The sequence below is a fragment of the Hakea prostrata genome, chromosome 10, assembly GCF_041222555.1.
Source record: "Hakea prostrata isolate BN-2017 chromosome 10, UWA_Hpros_2, whole genome shotgun sequence".
Lineage (NCBI taxonomy): Eukaryota > Viridiplantae > Streptophyta > Magnoliopsida > Proteales > Proteaceae > Hakea > Hakea prostrata.
Genome location: NC_142609.1, coordinates 2,170,017 through 2,185,538, shown reverse-complemented (window position 1 = coordinate 2,185,538; position 15,522 = coordinate 2,170,017). Strand labels below are relative to the sequence as shown.

The following is a 15,522-nucleotide window of genomic DNA, read 5'->3' as shown; positions in this document are numbered from 1 at the left end:
TTATGATGAATAAATTTTTTACCTCTTATGTCGCATTGCTGTTAGGTTTTTTTTCCCTAGATTATTTTTGGTGACAGAGACTAGAGACTTAAGGTGTTTTACTTAATTCTAATCTATGCTTTCAAAAATATTGTTTCTTGATGCCAAAACTTGTATAAATTTCAACTTATATTCCACAAATCACCAAAACACCTGAGCCTATTTTACAGTTGGTTATCAAAATCTTACTCAAAATAATTACAAGCGGTCTACTTGGTTTAGCCAAAAAAAAAGAAGGAAAAGATAAACGTTTCTATTATTAAATAAATAAATAAATCTCCTAATGCATAGGTAGACTAGAGATGGCATGTAGGTTCATCTGGACTAGTAATTTTACGCGCCTGTCAACTACATCTTTAGAGGAACTTTTAATTAATATAAGTGAGACTTCACTTCTGGCCCCGAGGGGCTTCAATCTTTGATCTTCTACGTTGAAGTGTTAGTCTTTTGCCAATTGAGCTACCTTTCAGGTTCTCAGTATTTAGGTTTTTTATTTTTTTTTTGCATTTAGTCCATGCTGTCCACCCAATCAGCAGATGAACAACGTCTTGATGTACAAAGGGTTGGACCGTCAGATGTTTTAAAGCATGTTACGGATTTGACGCTCTAGCTCTGTGTGGAGTTCGACTCGAGTGTTGTGCAATTAAATGCATAGCACTGTGCTTGGTTTTGATCGTCCGTTTCTCAAAAGTCTGAAAACACACTTTTCGGAAATAGACGGTCGAGATCGAGATCTCGATCATTCGCTACAGGTGTTGCGTATTAATTGTCCAAGCAATTTCCCTCTATGTGTCCTGATGTCATCCATCCAGTGGTTGCATAAATGGGCGCACAAATAATTGGGCGTATCCAAAAATGGTTAGAGCCTCTTATCCCAACCTTTTTCATACAAGACTAAGAAATTCTTGGGAAGAAAGGTACTTTTACTAAGAAGGCATTTTGTTAGGTATAAAACAAGAAAGAAAATTGTTGGGTATTATTGTTAGGATTATCCTAATATAATATGTGTGCTTGGACTAATTACTGGGGTTAATAATTGTTGGGATCTCAAAACATCGGACCAATACACTACTATTAGGTTTGTATTAAGACACAACTTCAATAGTAGAAGATGGTTGAATGATTTCATATGAGAAAACCTCAAATATATAGACAGCATACATCCCATGCTGGTAGGTAATTATGAACAAATAACAATAAAGGAAATAAATAAAAGATGAAAATACAAAACATGGAAATGTTTGTATGGAAATACAATGTATAAAAGTTGGGTTTCTAATAACACTGCCGAACAATTTTTCCTTAGCAGCAATATATCACGATATATAGGGAGAAATGACGAGATATCACCGAGAAATCGGCGATATCCTGCCCATATTGTTTCGGGGCGATGCTTCGGTCCGCCCCGTAGCGATATGGCGATATTTTGTTCCATGCGCATCCCTGTTGTTTTTTATGGTATGTATTTTTGTATCCTATCATTTCTTTTCTGAGTGCCTTCTATCTATGCTAATTATCCATTACATTTGGGTTTTGCGTCATATAGGTGTGGGAAATTCCATCTTCTGCTATTTTCATCGTTGATGGTTTTGTCCTATCAGCCAACACAGTCTCTTTGCAAGGTCAGAGATGTAATCTTTCACATAACAAGAGTCAGAATTTAATTTACTATTGCTGCTTGTGACGATACGTATATAACCTCTTTTCTGTGACAAGCTTGTAGTTGTACTCATGACTTTCTCAAGGTCAGATTTTTGGTCTAATATAACTTTTCCACCGGATCGTAGAAGCATCTAGCTTCAATGAATCTTACTTTGGCAGCCTCTATCATGCCCTTAAGTATCATTGTTGAAATTTGCATTGTATCATAAATAGAGCTCTCAAAAAAACATGACTATAATGCTTGAATGATCAATTATATAACCAAGCCTTTTTATTTATAACAAGAAAGGAGAGAGCAGAATCATGAAATTGGCCATGGATTATGTGTTACCGTTCACACATAATAGAAAATCAAAGAATTACCCACTGGTAATTATGGGGTATGTTATTTGATGCTTCCTCTCAAGTTGGAGCAAAGATATCTGGATGCCCAATGTAACTAGAGAAATATGAAACAATTTTCCAGTCTCTTAGCGAAAATATCAAATCTGGCTGACCAGCTGACTTCACAAAGGGAACTCAAACCAGCCCTTCTAACTTCTTCTTTTTTATGAAATGCTTATCAACTTCTACATGCTTATCTTGGTCATGCTGCAACTGGTTATGGGCAATGCTGATAGCTGTATTGTTGTTGTAATACAACATCATAGGGAGACAAACAGGAACACAAGCTTTTGCTGCAGACCTTTGAGCCATAGCAACTGACAAGTACCTTGTTCCATAGCACGGAAGTCTAGATCCACATTTGATTGTGCTACTACAATTATTTCTATTTTTGCTGTGCCAGTAACAATATTTCTACCTACAAAAGTATAGCAACCTAAGCTATTGATAAAGGGTAGCCTTCTGTACTTGGTATGACATGTCCCATGACAGTGGCATGGGAAATACCACAACCCAGGAAGGGCTGTGTAACCTGTGTTGTTGTAAAATTTATTGTCCAACCGCAGGCAGAATACCCTCATGCCTCATCATTCTAGTCAAAGTTACAGAAATTTACCTTGATTGATGGGACAAATGTGAAACTTACCGTGATCTGCTGAACATATATCTGAAACCATCAGTTGCTCTCATGCTCTAGATTCTCGACTTATTCCATGTCCATCTACTTGAGCTGGCCGACCCAGGATTGAATATTGGGGGGCCAAAGAACGAAAGTCTAGATTGGGGAAGAACAAATACTTTTTCGCCATATTGTGGGGCCTTATAAGCCCATTGGGGCTTCCACCTATGATTATTTTATTATATTAAGATATGCCCACATATTTTGTGGGCCCACCATATTTGACAAAAATAGGTAATTATTGATAATAATTTTTTTTTTCAACAATATATAGGTAAATTAAAGTATAAAAAAAAAAAAAAGACTTTCAACCCTAAAAAGTCAAATGCAAACTATTTTTTAGGTAAGAGATACAATATATAATCAAATAGCAAAAATAACAAAAGAAATAAAGAAACAAAAATACAAATCTAATAAAGAAAAACAAAAAAAGAAAAAGAAAAAATATAAACAATATATTGTTTTTTTCCCAAATTTTCCTTGCCGCTTATGGTTGAAGAAGAATAAATAGGAAAAAATAAACGGAAGAGAATAAATGAAGAATAGAGAATGAGAGAATAAATAGGGATTTAGGAGGAGTTAGTTTCTAATTAGGAATGGCATTTTGAATTTCTAATAAGATTTTTTTCAAAAATTTCTTTAACCCACCATTATAGAAAGAGAAGAGAATAAATAGGAAAAAAAGATGTGAGAGAGAAGAGAGGGGAGAATAAATAGGGATTGAGGAGTTAGTTTTTAACTAGGGATGACAATTATACCCATTATTTTACCTTTCAAAATTATTCTCAAAATTGAGGGGGGGCCAAATAGTGACATTTCACATGTGAGAAGAGAAAAACACTGAAAAAAATGAAGAAAATTAATACAAAAAGTGAAATAAGAAGGGAATTATTAAAAATATTTAAAAATCCGGGGGGGCCCATGGCCCCCCTCGGCCCCTTAGTGGGTCCGTCCCTGCTTGAGCTGTCCTACATGATGAGAGGTCATGCCATGCACAGATGGAAAAGAGAATACAACTGACTCGTGGTCAGGTGGCCAGGGATTGAATGGGTCAGCTGTAGGCCCAACAATTTCCATCCAAGCATATTTTAGAAACATTTCTTATCAGGCTTCACTGTAGCAAATTTCAGTAAATACTTGTATCTTCTCCTTGTCTTTTTTTGATTCCTAATACACAACCACACAATAAATATAATCGTAAGATTGATTTAAATTACATCCCTTGCTAATATCATATCCTAATTTGGTGACTTTCTTTTGAACCAGTGATGATTGATTTAAATTACTTGCTAATATCATATCCTAATGTGGCGACTTTCTTTTGAACCAGTGATGACAGATGCCAGTACAATACATGTCATGAAGTTCTTGTCTAGCCAGATGCTAGAAGTTATTTCCTCAAGATCCTTGAGATATCTTAGAATTAGCTGTTAAATTGCCATTTCTCTTTTGCTTTCCTTTTTCTTCCTCTAGAGAGGAGGTTGGTATGTTCAATATATGAGACGAAGTGCTGCATTCAGAGTTAAAACTTACAAAAGAGGGAAGGAAGCTGCATGTTGTTCAAGGCAAAGGCAGCACTTGCTCCAGGTCTAGGCAAACTCCAGAGACAAGACTACAGCAGAAGCTAGTCAACCTAATGGCAACCCATTCTTACCAGATTCCTGCATAGCAGCATTTGGTTGTATTTAATATGTTATTTGTGAATATGATTTTAATCCACAAGGCTGCTTGAGCAAGGGACATGGTTAATATCCTTTAAGAAATTATTACAATATTTCTTTCAACCCATAGGAAATAACAAGTGATGACATAAACAAAGAAAAATGTATCATCGGGTTGTTGGTTTATCTAGTTGGTAGCCGACTAGCATTTGATTGCACTAGTGCAAAATTGATATATGGGCAAAGTGTTCCGTTCATAGTCCTAACGGTCTTGTCGCCCAGATTCTCTTGGTATATTCGCATGAAAAGAATACATACCAAAGAGTCTATATCTTATCTCCACATAATTCACAAAAATTGTACGTCTCTATCCATTGAGATAATGTAGATCTAACTGCCAACCCTGCATTCAAAAGAATCAGGCAAACAAAATGGTGCTTTGTTAACTAAGTTGGCATATCGATTGTGGGCTGAACCTGATACTCTCTGGTCTCGATTTGTTAAATCCATTTACTACCCAAAGTGCACTTTCCTAGACTCTCATCTGGGCAACCAACCATCATGGGCATGGCGCGGTATACAAATGGGCAAGGAAATTCTGAAAGAAAATCTACTTTGGATGGTTGAGAAAGGTAATCACATCAGTGTGTGGGATGATTATTGGATCCCAACAATACCACCTTTTCACCACAAACTCTCAAGGCCATGGCGCTCAATTGGTTGGGGAACTAATTGATGAGCAACAACGACGATGGAACGAAGATCTAGTAGATGCTTTGTTTGACACTCACAGTAGCAACACAAATCAAAAGAATTCCATTGAGTTTATTTCCCCAAGAAGATAAACAAGTATGGGGAGCTTGCAAAAACAGGTGTATTTTCAGTTAAAAGTGCTTACTCACTGCAATCCGCAACAACAAAGATATTAGTCAACAACGAATCAAGCCTCTACTTCTCACATACCTAAATGGAAATTGGTGGACAAAACAACTTGGCAATCTATTTGGAAATGCATCACTCTACCAAAGGTCCGTCACTTTGTATGGCGAGCATGTGCTCGAGGGACTACCCACAGCAGTCCTACAACGGCCTGAAACATTTTTGACGAGATCAACATGTATGCGCCTACAAGTCCTACACACATAACACCATGAGGATACGAGAACATATTTTATTGGGATGTTCATTTGCTCGTACTTTGGTTCTCAAGTAGAGTTACATTTATTCCTCCACTGATCACGACTTAAACTTTGGACACCGGCTTAAGAGTTTATGGGAGGTTATGAAATCACCAAAGCACATAATAACATGTTCACTAGTTTAGTATTCTTCACTTGTTGGGAAATCGGGAAAGCAAGGAACGAGTTTGATATTCGGGAGGCGATTAGCTTGGAGAGGTAGCTCGGGCGGACATAAGGCTCCTCCCGAGTTAGCTGGGAATCCCTTAAACCAACACTCCCACAACACCCACCTCACGTATCCATGTCTAGACATTGGCTAAAACCCTATGCCGCGGTTGGTCTACGTTAAGCGGTGATGCCTCGTATCTGCAAGTTGGGACAGGGATTGGGATTTGTCCTACGCAACTCTAATGGCGACGGGATATAAGCAAGTGATGACAACAAACAAACTCAAATGGGAGCAGCCCTCGCCATCGATCCGGTGTCTCCAATCTTTGAATGAAGGCATCAACAAACTCATTATCCGATTGCACTTGTTATTAATGCTCTAAATCATGGAAAGGTGAGTAGACAAAGGGAACTTGATCCCATAATCCTGACGGATATTCACCACCTCTGTTCCTATTTAGAGTCTCTCAAATGTGTCATATTCAGGCATGAAAAGGTTGGCTAATCACCTACCAAGGATGGCCAAATCGTTCGGCTGATGTCATGGCCACTATCCACTCCCAAGTGAAGGCTTTGATGTTTCGTCTCTGTCCATTGAGATTTAATGAAGAGTCTGATTACCAAAAAAAAAACCCTGCATTCAAAAGACACAAAAAGAAATACTTAAATTTATGGTGCAATTGGTAATTTAAGTATCAAAATAGAAACATTATCAAATGCATTAATATATATATATATATATATATATATATATATATATATATAAATCTCTCTTGAGGTTGTAATCGTGGTGCACGTAAAGCTGGATGAACCTCATCAAAAAAAAAAAAAAAAACCCTATCTACCTCCTCCAATCACTAGATGCAACTTGCAACGTGGACTACTCCAATCACTAGATGGAACTTGCAACGTGGACTAAGTAGCGATACAAAACAAGTACAACGGCGACGTTGATTACTTAGGTGGGACCCAGTGGTGGGACCCATGTAAGGCATTCCAAGGAGAGAGGGAAAAAAGAAAAAAAAAAGCTTAAATACAGAGTTGATGCTGGAGGAACAAAATAGTTCGCCTGAGATTGAAACTCGCCAGGGGAGACTGGGAGAGTGATAGAGCGTGCGAAAACCCATTCCTTTGCAGAAGACTTCTCCACAAGAATCAACCAATGGGTGCCGGTGGTCGAAGGGCCGTCACTTCACCAAGGAAGATAGACGGAGAGGAGGAGCAAAACAAAAAACACGATGTCGTCCTCCAAAGAGTCCCTCACGCCAAACCTCCCTTCACATTAGGCGAAATCAAGAAAGCCATTCCACCCCATTGCTTCAAACGCTCTGTCCTTCGTTCCTTCTCTTACGTCGTTTACGATCTCATCGTTGTTTCCATTCTCTACTACCTCGCCACCACCTTCTTCCACCGCCTCCCAACACCTCTCTCCCTTGTTGCCTGGCCTATTTATTGGGCAGTCCAAGGTTGTGTCCTCATCGGCGTCTGGGTCATCGCCCATGAGTGCGGCCATCATGCCTTCAGCGACTACCAATGGCTGGACGACACGGTGGGTCTCATCCTCCATTCTTGCCTCCTTGTCCCTTACTTCTCATGGAAGTACAGCCACCGTCGCCACCACTCCAACACCGGTTCCCTTGAGCGCGACGAGGTTTTCGTGCCCAAGCCCAAATCAAGCCTTGCTTGGTACTCCAGATATCTTAACAACAACCCAGTTGGCCGAGTCCTCACCCTCACCGTAACCCTAACTCTAGGCTGGCCTCTTTACTTGGCCTTCAACGTCTCCGGCCGCCACTACGAACGATTCGCCTGCCACTTCGATCCTCACGGCCCCATCTACAACGAGCGTGAAAGCCTCCAGATATACATCTCCGACGTCGGAATTCTCGCCGTCTCATATGGGCTCTACTGCCTCGTGGCTGCCAAAGGCCTGGCTTGGGTACTCTGCATGTATGGCGTGCCATTGTTGATTGTGAATGGATTATTGGTGTTGATAACCTACTTGCAGCACACCCACTTGGCTCTACCTCACTACGACTCGTCGGAATGGGATTGGTTGAGAGGAGCATTGGCGACGATGGACAGGGATTATGGGTTGTTGAACAAAGTATTTCATAACATCACCGACACTCATGTTGCTCACCATCTGTTCTCGACAATGCCACATTACCATGCCATGGAAGCAACCAAAGCTATCAAACCCATACTTGGCGAATATCACCTGTTCGATGGAACATCATTCTACAAGGCAATGTGGAGAGAGGCCAGGGAATGTGCATATGTGGAGCCTGATGAGGGTTCAAAAGATACAGGTGTCTTCTGGTACCGCAACAAGTTTTGAGTTTTGCTTGAGTTGTGGCTCACAAATCACAAGACAGATTATACTGAATAATGGCTCACTGTTGAGGAGTTCTTTCTTTTCATTCTTGAAGATGACTGGATCTTCTACCAAGAAAAGGAGGACCCGATCAATTTCTGTCTGATTATTACTATTATTTGAACTTATGGAAAATATTGACTCCCCAACTTTATTCAAAAAATAAAATAAAATAGGAATAATTACTATTGCCTCCTTATACTTTGGTTTTATTACTAATCAAACCCCCTTCTTAATGAAATTACTATTGCCCTCTCATTTCTAAAGGTGTCTTAAAGTGTTAAGTGGCAGTTAACATCAAATATGAAATGTCTATTTTGCCCTTCAAATTAAGAAGTAAAAAAATATGACATTACCCTCATTTATAGAAACTATATTGCATGTCAATTATATCCTTAAAATCTTATATTTTAGAATTAGTTTTGGATTTGGTGGGACCACATACTTATGATTGTTGAAACTTTCACATTTCACTTAAATTTTTCATAATCACCATGATGGAAGTTTTACAAAACAAATTAGCATATAAGATCTAATTGATAGAAAATTTGGTAACATACATAATGGTCAGCATATATTAGGTGATTTTCAATTTTCAGCTTTGAATTAGATTTGATATTTCTTCATATTTTAGTTTCTATTTAATTACATCTTTCCTTTATTTGGTGATTTATTTTTAGAGAAAAAAAAATCACATCTTTCCTTTATTTGGTGGTTTCTTTTTAAAAAAGAAAAGTGAAATTAAAGTTAATTTTTTTCTATTAAGGGTAGTATTATAACTTGATAAAAGAGCAAATAAGTAAAAAGATAATTGTAGGGTTATTTTTAGAATTTTGAAAAGTATATAGATGCCACATCATCAGTAAACTGACGGAGCTTAACGGTAGGGGGCATTAGTAATTGTTGACAAAGTTAAAGGTTGGAATAATAATTTTAAAAAGTACAGGGGATAAATTAGTAATAAAATCAAAGTACAATGGGGCAACAGTAATTATCCCAATAAAATAAAATGGAAATTTAGCATTAGTTTGTGGCGTTGTGCTTGGTGATTTTGTCATGCGGTATGAAATGAACAGAAGAGATATCTGTTATGGGGACAGGCATGAACCGTGACATTCAGATGGTTTGTTTTAATTTTTCTATGTGACACCTCTATTTCTGATTTTAGAAAAATCATTTGTCGTCTCTTTTTCTATACTGTTTTCCCATGTTCATAATATTTTATTGTTGATTAAAATTATGTAGACCGTCTAACTGATATTGTTCTGTGGGCATGACCTGAATATTGTGCATTAAATGTGCAACACTGAAATTGAACTAGAGCAGTGTAGCCATATCTCTGTAATTTTCTCCATTATTATTATCTAATATGAAACACTACACTTGTTGGTAATTGGAATGAAAAGGAGCATGGAGAGATGGAATTCAGGTCTTCTCCATCTGAGAAACCCCCCCCCCCCCCCCACTTCAATTCTCCCATCTTTCCAATTGGGTTGTTACCAGCCTGCCCATGTCTATGGGCGAGGGGGTGGGAGGACGGGCTACTCAGGTCGTTTCACAAGGTTGATTGATTGGTTGTCCATTTCTAATGCCATAGAAGTAGGTGTGGGGTGGGCGTGCTTCTAGCATAGTGGTGGTAGTTTTCTACAAAACCTTTCAGGTTAATCTACACGAGTTATGGGCTGGAAAATTGAGCCCAGTAAGCATAAGTCAATTAATTCTCGCTTAATATCGAAGTTTACCAACGAATTGGACCGGATATCTAATGAATTTTATTGCAGCTCAACAGTCCATCCTAAAGTGATTAATGATCTGTTGTTGATATGTCGTTGAAAAACTCAATCGAGACTGATAGATGAGATGTCATTGTCAGACTAAGTTTTTTGAGAGATGAGATGTCATTGTGAGACTTAAAGTTTCTATAAATGAGATGTCATTGGTTCTTCTTATACTTTTCTACCTCATATTTTGGAAAAGTTTTTTGCCCTAAATGAGTGATGGAAGAAGGAACTAACTTCTACTTCTTGACAGAATTTTTTACCTCTACCCCACTACTACTACTTGTCATAGTATGATAAACCTCCCTCAACTCCCTTGTTTGGACAAGTTTGGAGGAGTATGACTATAGGGATTGTCATTCCTAAGCCCCCCCCCCCAAAAGGGAGAGAGAAACTATAGGGATAAACATATCGAAGTATTTACCTTAACTTCAAAAGAATATTAATTTATAATATTTATTTTCTAGTTCTCTTTCAGATATTTGTAACATCTATAAGGTACGGTTTTTTTACAAACTTCACTATTTTGCCCTCTGGTGAAACTAGAGAAACAACTCATTTTGCAAAAAAATCAGACGAAGTTTCACCTAGTAAGATCGGTACGTCATCTGAATTTCAGTATATTTTTATATTTAAAATGGAGATTTGAAATATGAAAAGCTAGGTTGGCAGTTGGGGTTTTCAAAAGGTGTTAATAATTACTATGGGAAAAAAAGTCTATAAGTGAAATTGACAGAACTAGCTGTTTTTTTTTTTTGGTAAGAACTAATTACATGTCATGTCACATAACAATCCAACAACACACATGAAGTATGTTTATAAAATATTAGGAAATTCAGCAAGAAATTATAAAATCTGCAATGCATCTCTGATTTTTTGTAGATTATGTTTCGAAGAGTGTTTGATTCGGGGAGGTGAACTAAGCAAATTTCTCCAATTTTTGGCGAAGTTGGCCAAAACTTCTTACCATTATCTTAAAGTTTGTCCATTTAAGGGAAGTGAAATAAAAAAAAAAAAAGTAGGGGGTACTCCGAGACATTAAATGAGATCGTTTGGTCTTTTTTCTAATGGTAAGAAATGAGAATGGTCATATGCAACAAATTCAGCTATAATAGGGGCGTCAATGGTTCGGGCTGAAAAACACTCAACCCAAATAAGTCCATAAGGAAAATAAGGGTTTCGGGTCAGTTTCGGGCTGGTGCGATTTAAGTTTAGACTAACTAATGATTTAGAATTGGGCTTACTAACGATTTGGGTTCGGATTTACTATCGGTTTGTACAATATATTCTTTTTTTCCTTGACTATTTTCAAAATGTTCTTACAATTTTTCCATGGAAGTAATCTGGGCATTAATGGATTAAAGTAACAAATAGATTGAACGTCTATGCCACATGAGTTTAGCAATTCAAATCCATCACATAGCATTACTAATGGACAACCCTAGTGTTAAAATAGATGGAACATGTAAAAATAGTACTTCATTCATGTGCCTCATAAGTCATAACCCTATATAATGAAATATTTTTATTCATTATTCCATTGTCTTACAACTTTCCAATAGAAGTAATCTAGGTATGGGGTACCAATTCAAATGTATGACATATCTTTATAATTTATTTTATTTTATTTACTTATAATGGATTTAACGGGCTGGTTTTAGTTTGGGCTAGTGGGCCGCATACGGGTTGGCCCAAATCAGCCCGAACTAATTCGGGTTGGAGTTGCTCAACCCAAACACAGTCGGTTAGGCTTTGGTTCGGGCCAGTTCAGGTTGACACCAACTATGTTAACTTCCCGAGAAATATCATTGAACTGAATCTCTTAGAAAGCTATATCCATAGGTGCTTAATGTCATTAATGATTTAACCTGATTTTCCAGCTCGGTTCTGAAAAGGGGGAGTTGAGCAACTGAATTATAGTGTGATTATCACTTTCAACTATGATCTTTGGAATGTGCTTGTCTTCTGCCCAGCAAAGAGCTCGTCGATCTAAAGCAAGAGCAATCGGTGACAATGGATTCCTGAAACCCATAGCCTCCACCAAAACAGAAAATCAGAATGTTAGTTTATGATCTCTGGAAATTCCTCCATAGCCTGATAAGCCTTTTTCTTTAGAGGTTGAACCACCAACATTGAATTTTACCCATGATTCCTGTGGAGGAACCTCAACAGATAGGCTTTTCTGGGTACTGTTGTTGGAGAGTGGAATGGTGAATAATCAGCTACAACCCATCAAGCTAGAAAGCATATCTCATCTGCTTTTGGAGGCGTTGAGCTAGATATGAGATCTGTATAGTAACTCAAATGACCCATTGTGCTGAGAGTTGAACAATAGTACGATTCCTTCTTGTTGAATATGTCGAAAGCATGTTGTCATGTTGATCATGTCTTTCATTTGATCACTGACTGAGCTGCTGTTATTCCAACCGGGCACTAACAGTATTTCCCAAACCCTTCATGAAATCCTGCATGAATCTACTCCAAAGAGAAGAGGATTTGATTTGCCTGTTGCACTTAAAAATTTTGCCCTTTAATCTTGCAAACGGGAATTAACTCTATGAAGAAGATCTTCCCAATACTTTCTTTTGAGTTTTCCTTGAATAAGAGGGATACCTAAATAAATCTCCAACTCTACTAATGGGGTAATGTGCAAATGAGCAGAAAGATCTTTTTTTCAGACTTGAAGAAGTGCTCGGGCTACATGAGCTAGAGTTTCCTTGAATATTGATAATATTGCTGGATGATCTTATAAAAGGTTGTTGCTTCTAAGTGAGTGGCCTGACCAAAAATGCTAAGTAGGAAATCTTCCCTTCTAGATAACTAAATTCCTCTCTTGAGGCCTTCTCAAGATTAGAGGTAAGAAACTCTTTGCAAAGACCTCTTGAGGGTTTGAGTGACTCAGTAGGGGATTCATTCAAGAGATTGAATAGAGTACTGAGTTGAGGTGATATAGAACATAGTCCAATGAATCCATTGCTAGTGTTGTTTTGATGATATTCCACTCAAGTCTGTCATATGTCTTGTTCATGTTGAGTTTCATTGCAATTAAACCTTATGAATCAATTCATGAGCTATTAAAATATTATTCTGAATGTTTTCATTGAAAATATATGTGATGAGGCAAAATGTGTATAAATCTATTTACCATCACCTTAGGTATGATTGTATGACTTATGTAGCATAGACTTATAGGTTGATAATCTCCTAACAGATTTTGGAGTGTCTACTTTGAGAATCAAAATTAAAAAGGTTATCATTCAATGAGAAAGAATAAGAACCTGTGTTGAAGAAATCTGAAGTCATATCTTGTTTGATATATTCTTAGAAAGCTAAAGAATTAAAAGTACATTCTTAGAAAACTAAAGAAGAATTTTGAATCATAAAATCAATACTAGAAAATTGTAAAGCATGTACCACAACTTCAATAATGTCATATTTCTTATTTTTACCATTTTCCTTGCTCAATGTTGTCTCCTCCTTTCTTTTTCGTCCTAAAACATCATCCCTAGTATATGAACTCAATCATTTTCTTGTTAAGAACTAAATGCAACTCACATCTAATTAAAAAAATAAGCATAACTAACACTCCATTATAATTAGATCAAGTATCTCTTATTTAATTCCTATCATGTCAAGTTTAATTATTGAGAGGATATCTTTTTGACATGGGTCTGGGGGATGTTCCTCCATTAAATCTTGGATAATTCTTATATAGCCCCCAGAACTTTCAGTGTGGAGAGTTTAATATAAATTGTCTTCTGGCCCAGAAAAAAAAAAAGAAAAAGGGAGAAGAAGAGAGACTGTTATACATTGACTAATAAAATAGTGAAATCGTGTGTCATGAGCATTTTTTAAATCATTTCTTACCCTTTTTCCACTAGAGAAAAAAATAAAAGAAAAAAGATTTGTTACCTAATTTTATTCTTTTTGGATAAAGATTTGTTACTTAAAATAAATCAACTAAAAAAAAAAGCCTTTCAGAAGCTATGCATCAAATATATTGCAACTGCTGAAATGCAACTATGCTCTATGCAAGTCTTAGAATCTGTTTGGTTGATCATTCATCCCACTTCCTTCCCCTCCACCCCCCCCTTACTCTTTCTCTCTCCTTCCCTCTGCAACATGCAAAGCATAAAGATACACACAGAGCCTCTTTGCGCTGGACAGAAGAAATAAATTTTTGTGAGTTTGAAACAAAGGAAGATAGAAACGGCATGAACTTAGAAGTCCATCACTAACAAATCTCATCTCTCTCTCTCTCTCTGTCGCGATAATAATATTAAAGCCCTTCCAGCTAAGGAACTGTGGTGGGTGGTGAAGTTGGTCTGCACTCCTGATCCTTTACCTGAACATTTTGCTTTTATCACTCATAAAATATACAACTGCAGGCCATGGCCGTGTTCATTGATGAAAACCAAATATTGATTAGTACATGGACTCTCTCTCTCTCTCTCTCTTGAACAATAGGTGAATTTCATTGATATATATGAACCATTAGACTTATTTACAGATGACTTCTCTCTATATTATTTTCATCTTATAAAATGCTATTTTTCACTTGTCCCTTAGCAAGATATTTCTAAGAAAATCTAATACTCTAATCTCCATATAATTATAACCTATATCTTTAGATGAGTAATTGACCCAAAACCTATACCAATCTAACTATAATTATATAAAACTGCCAAAAACAAGATACATCCAAACATAACAAATAAATGAAATTTATCTACTACAGTGAGAGCTACAAAACATTTGATTAAGAAAAGATATTCTTCAATACGTAATCCTTATCCTACCTCTCACCAAGAGGTTGTTTCCATACTTTAAACTCGTAACCACTTGGTAATTGCTTGGATATGTCTACACATATCATTAATCCAACTTATCTTAATGAATCAAAAATATATATTTATTGATTCATAATATGCAATGGTCACAGGATTGATAATATATATATTTAGGATCTGACGTACCCAAAGAAGAAAATGAATGGGGGCATGGAGACAAAGTGTGTCACGCACAGTAGGAGATATATATGTCATACAAGGTTACAAACAGGCAAACAGGCAAACAGGCAATGGTGCTCCACACGTCCAGAGCCCAATCACTCGCACCAAAAGGCAGACATCAAAGTGAATAGATCAATAATGTAAACGTAGTTGGCTCCCGCTAACCATAACGCATGGAGATTAATTTCCAGTAGATTGGAGGGTCTGGTCTCAAAGAAGGAAATCTCCTTGTCAGTTAAGGCCGTGCACAAGGAGTCTGGATTACCTTTTCATCGGAGCAGCACTCTTTATGCTTTTTTACCACACATTTTATATACAGTTCATGTCTAAAACTGATACAATAATTAAAGGATGAAACTCCCAGCAGCCTCACATGGACCACACACAAAATGTATAGTAAAAAAACGTGAAGAAGCACCATGTACTCGCCTGACTATGAAGTACTCCAAATTCGAGCGCAAGCAAAGCAAGGCGAGCTTGGGGTTTATGGCCCCATAGGTAGGCTTGAGAGGAGGGGATGTTGGGGCTGTCAGGGCCTCAGGTGAGTGGGATGAGTAGCATGAGCAGCTGGGGTTGGCCCG

The 15,522-nt window shown here is 37.3% G+C and overlaps 1 protein-coding gene across 1 annotated transcript; it reads left to right on the top strand.

Moving 5' to 3' along the window:
- Positions 1-6,857: 6,857 nt before the first annotated feature.
- On the top strand, positions 6,858-8,293 carry LOC149001422 (delta(12)-fatty-acid desaturase FAD2-like). The gene has a single exon (XM_089137390.1). The coding sequence runs from the start codon at positions 6,937-6,939 to the stop codon at positions 8,113-8,115; it is 1,179 nt and encodes a 392-aa protein (XP_088993516.1). The 5' UTR covers positions 6,858-6,936; the 3' UTR covers positions 8,116-8,293.
- Positions 8,294-15,522: the final 7,229 nt, after the last annotated feature.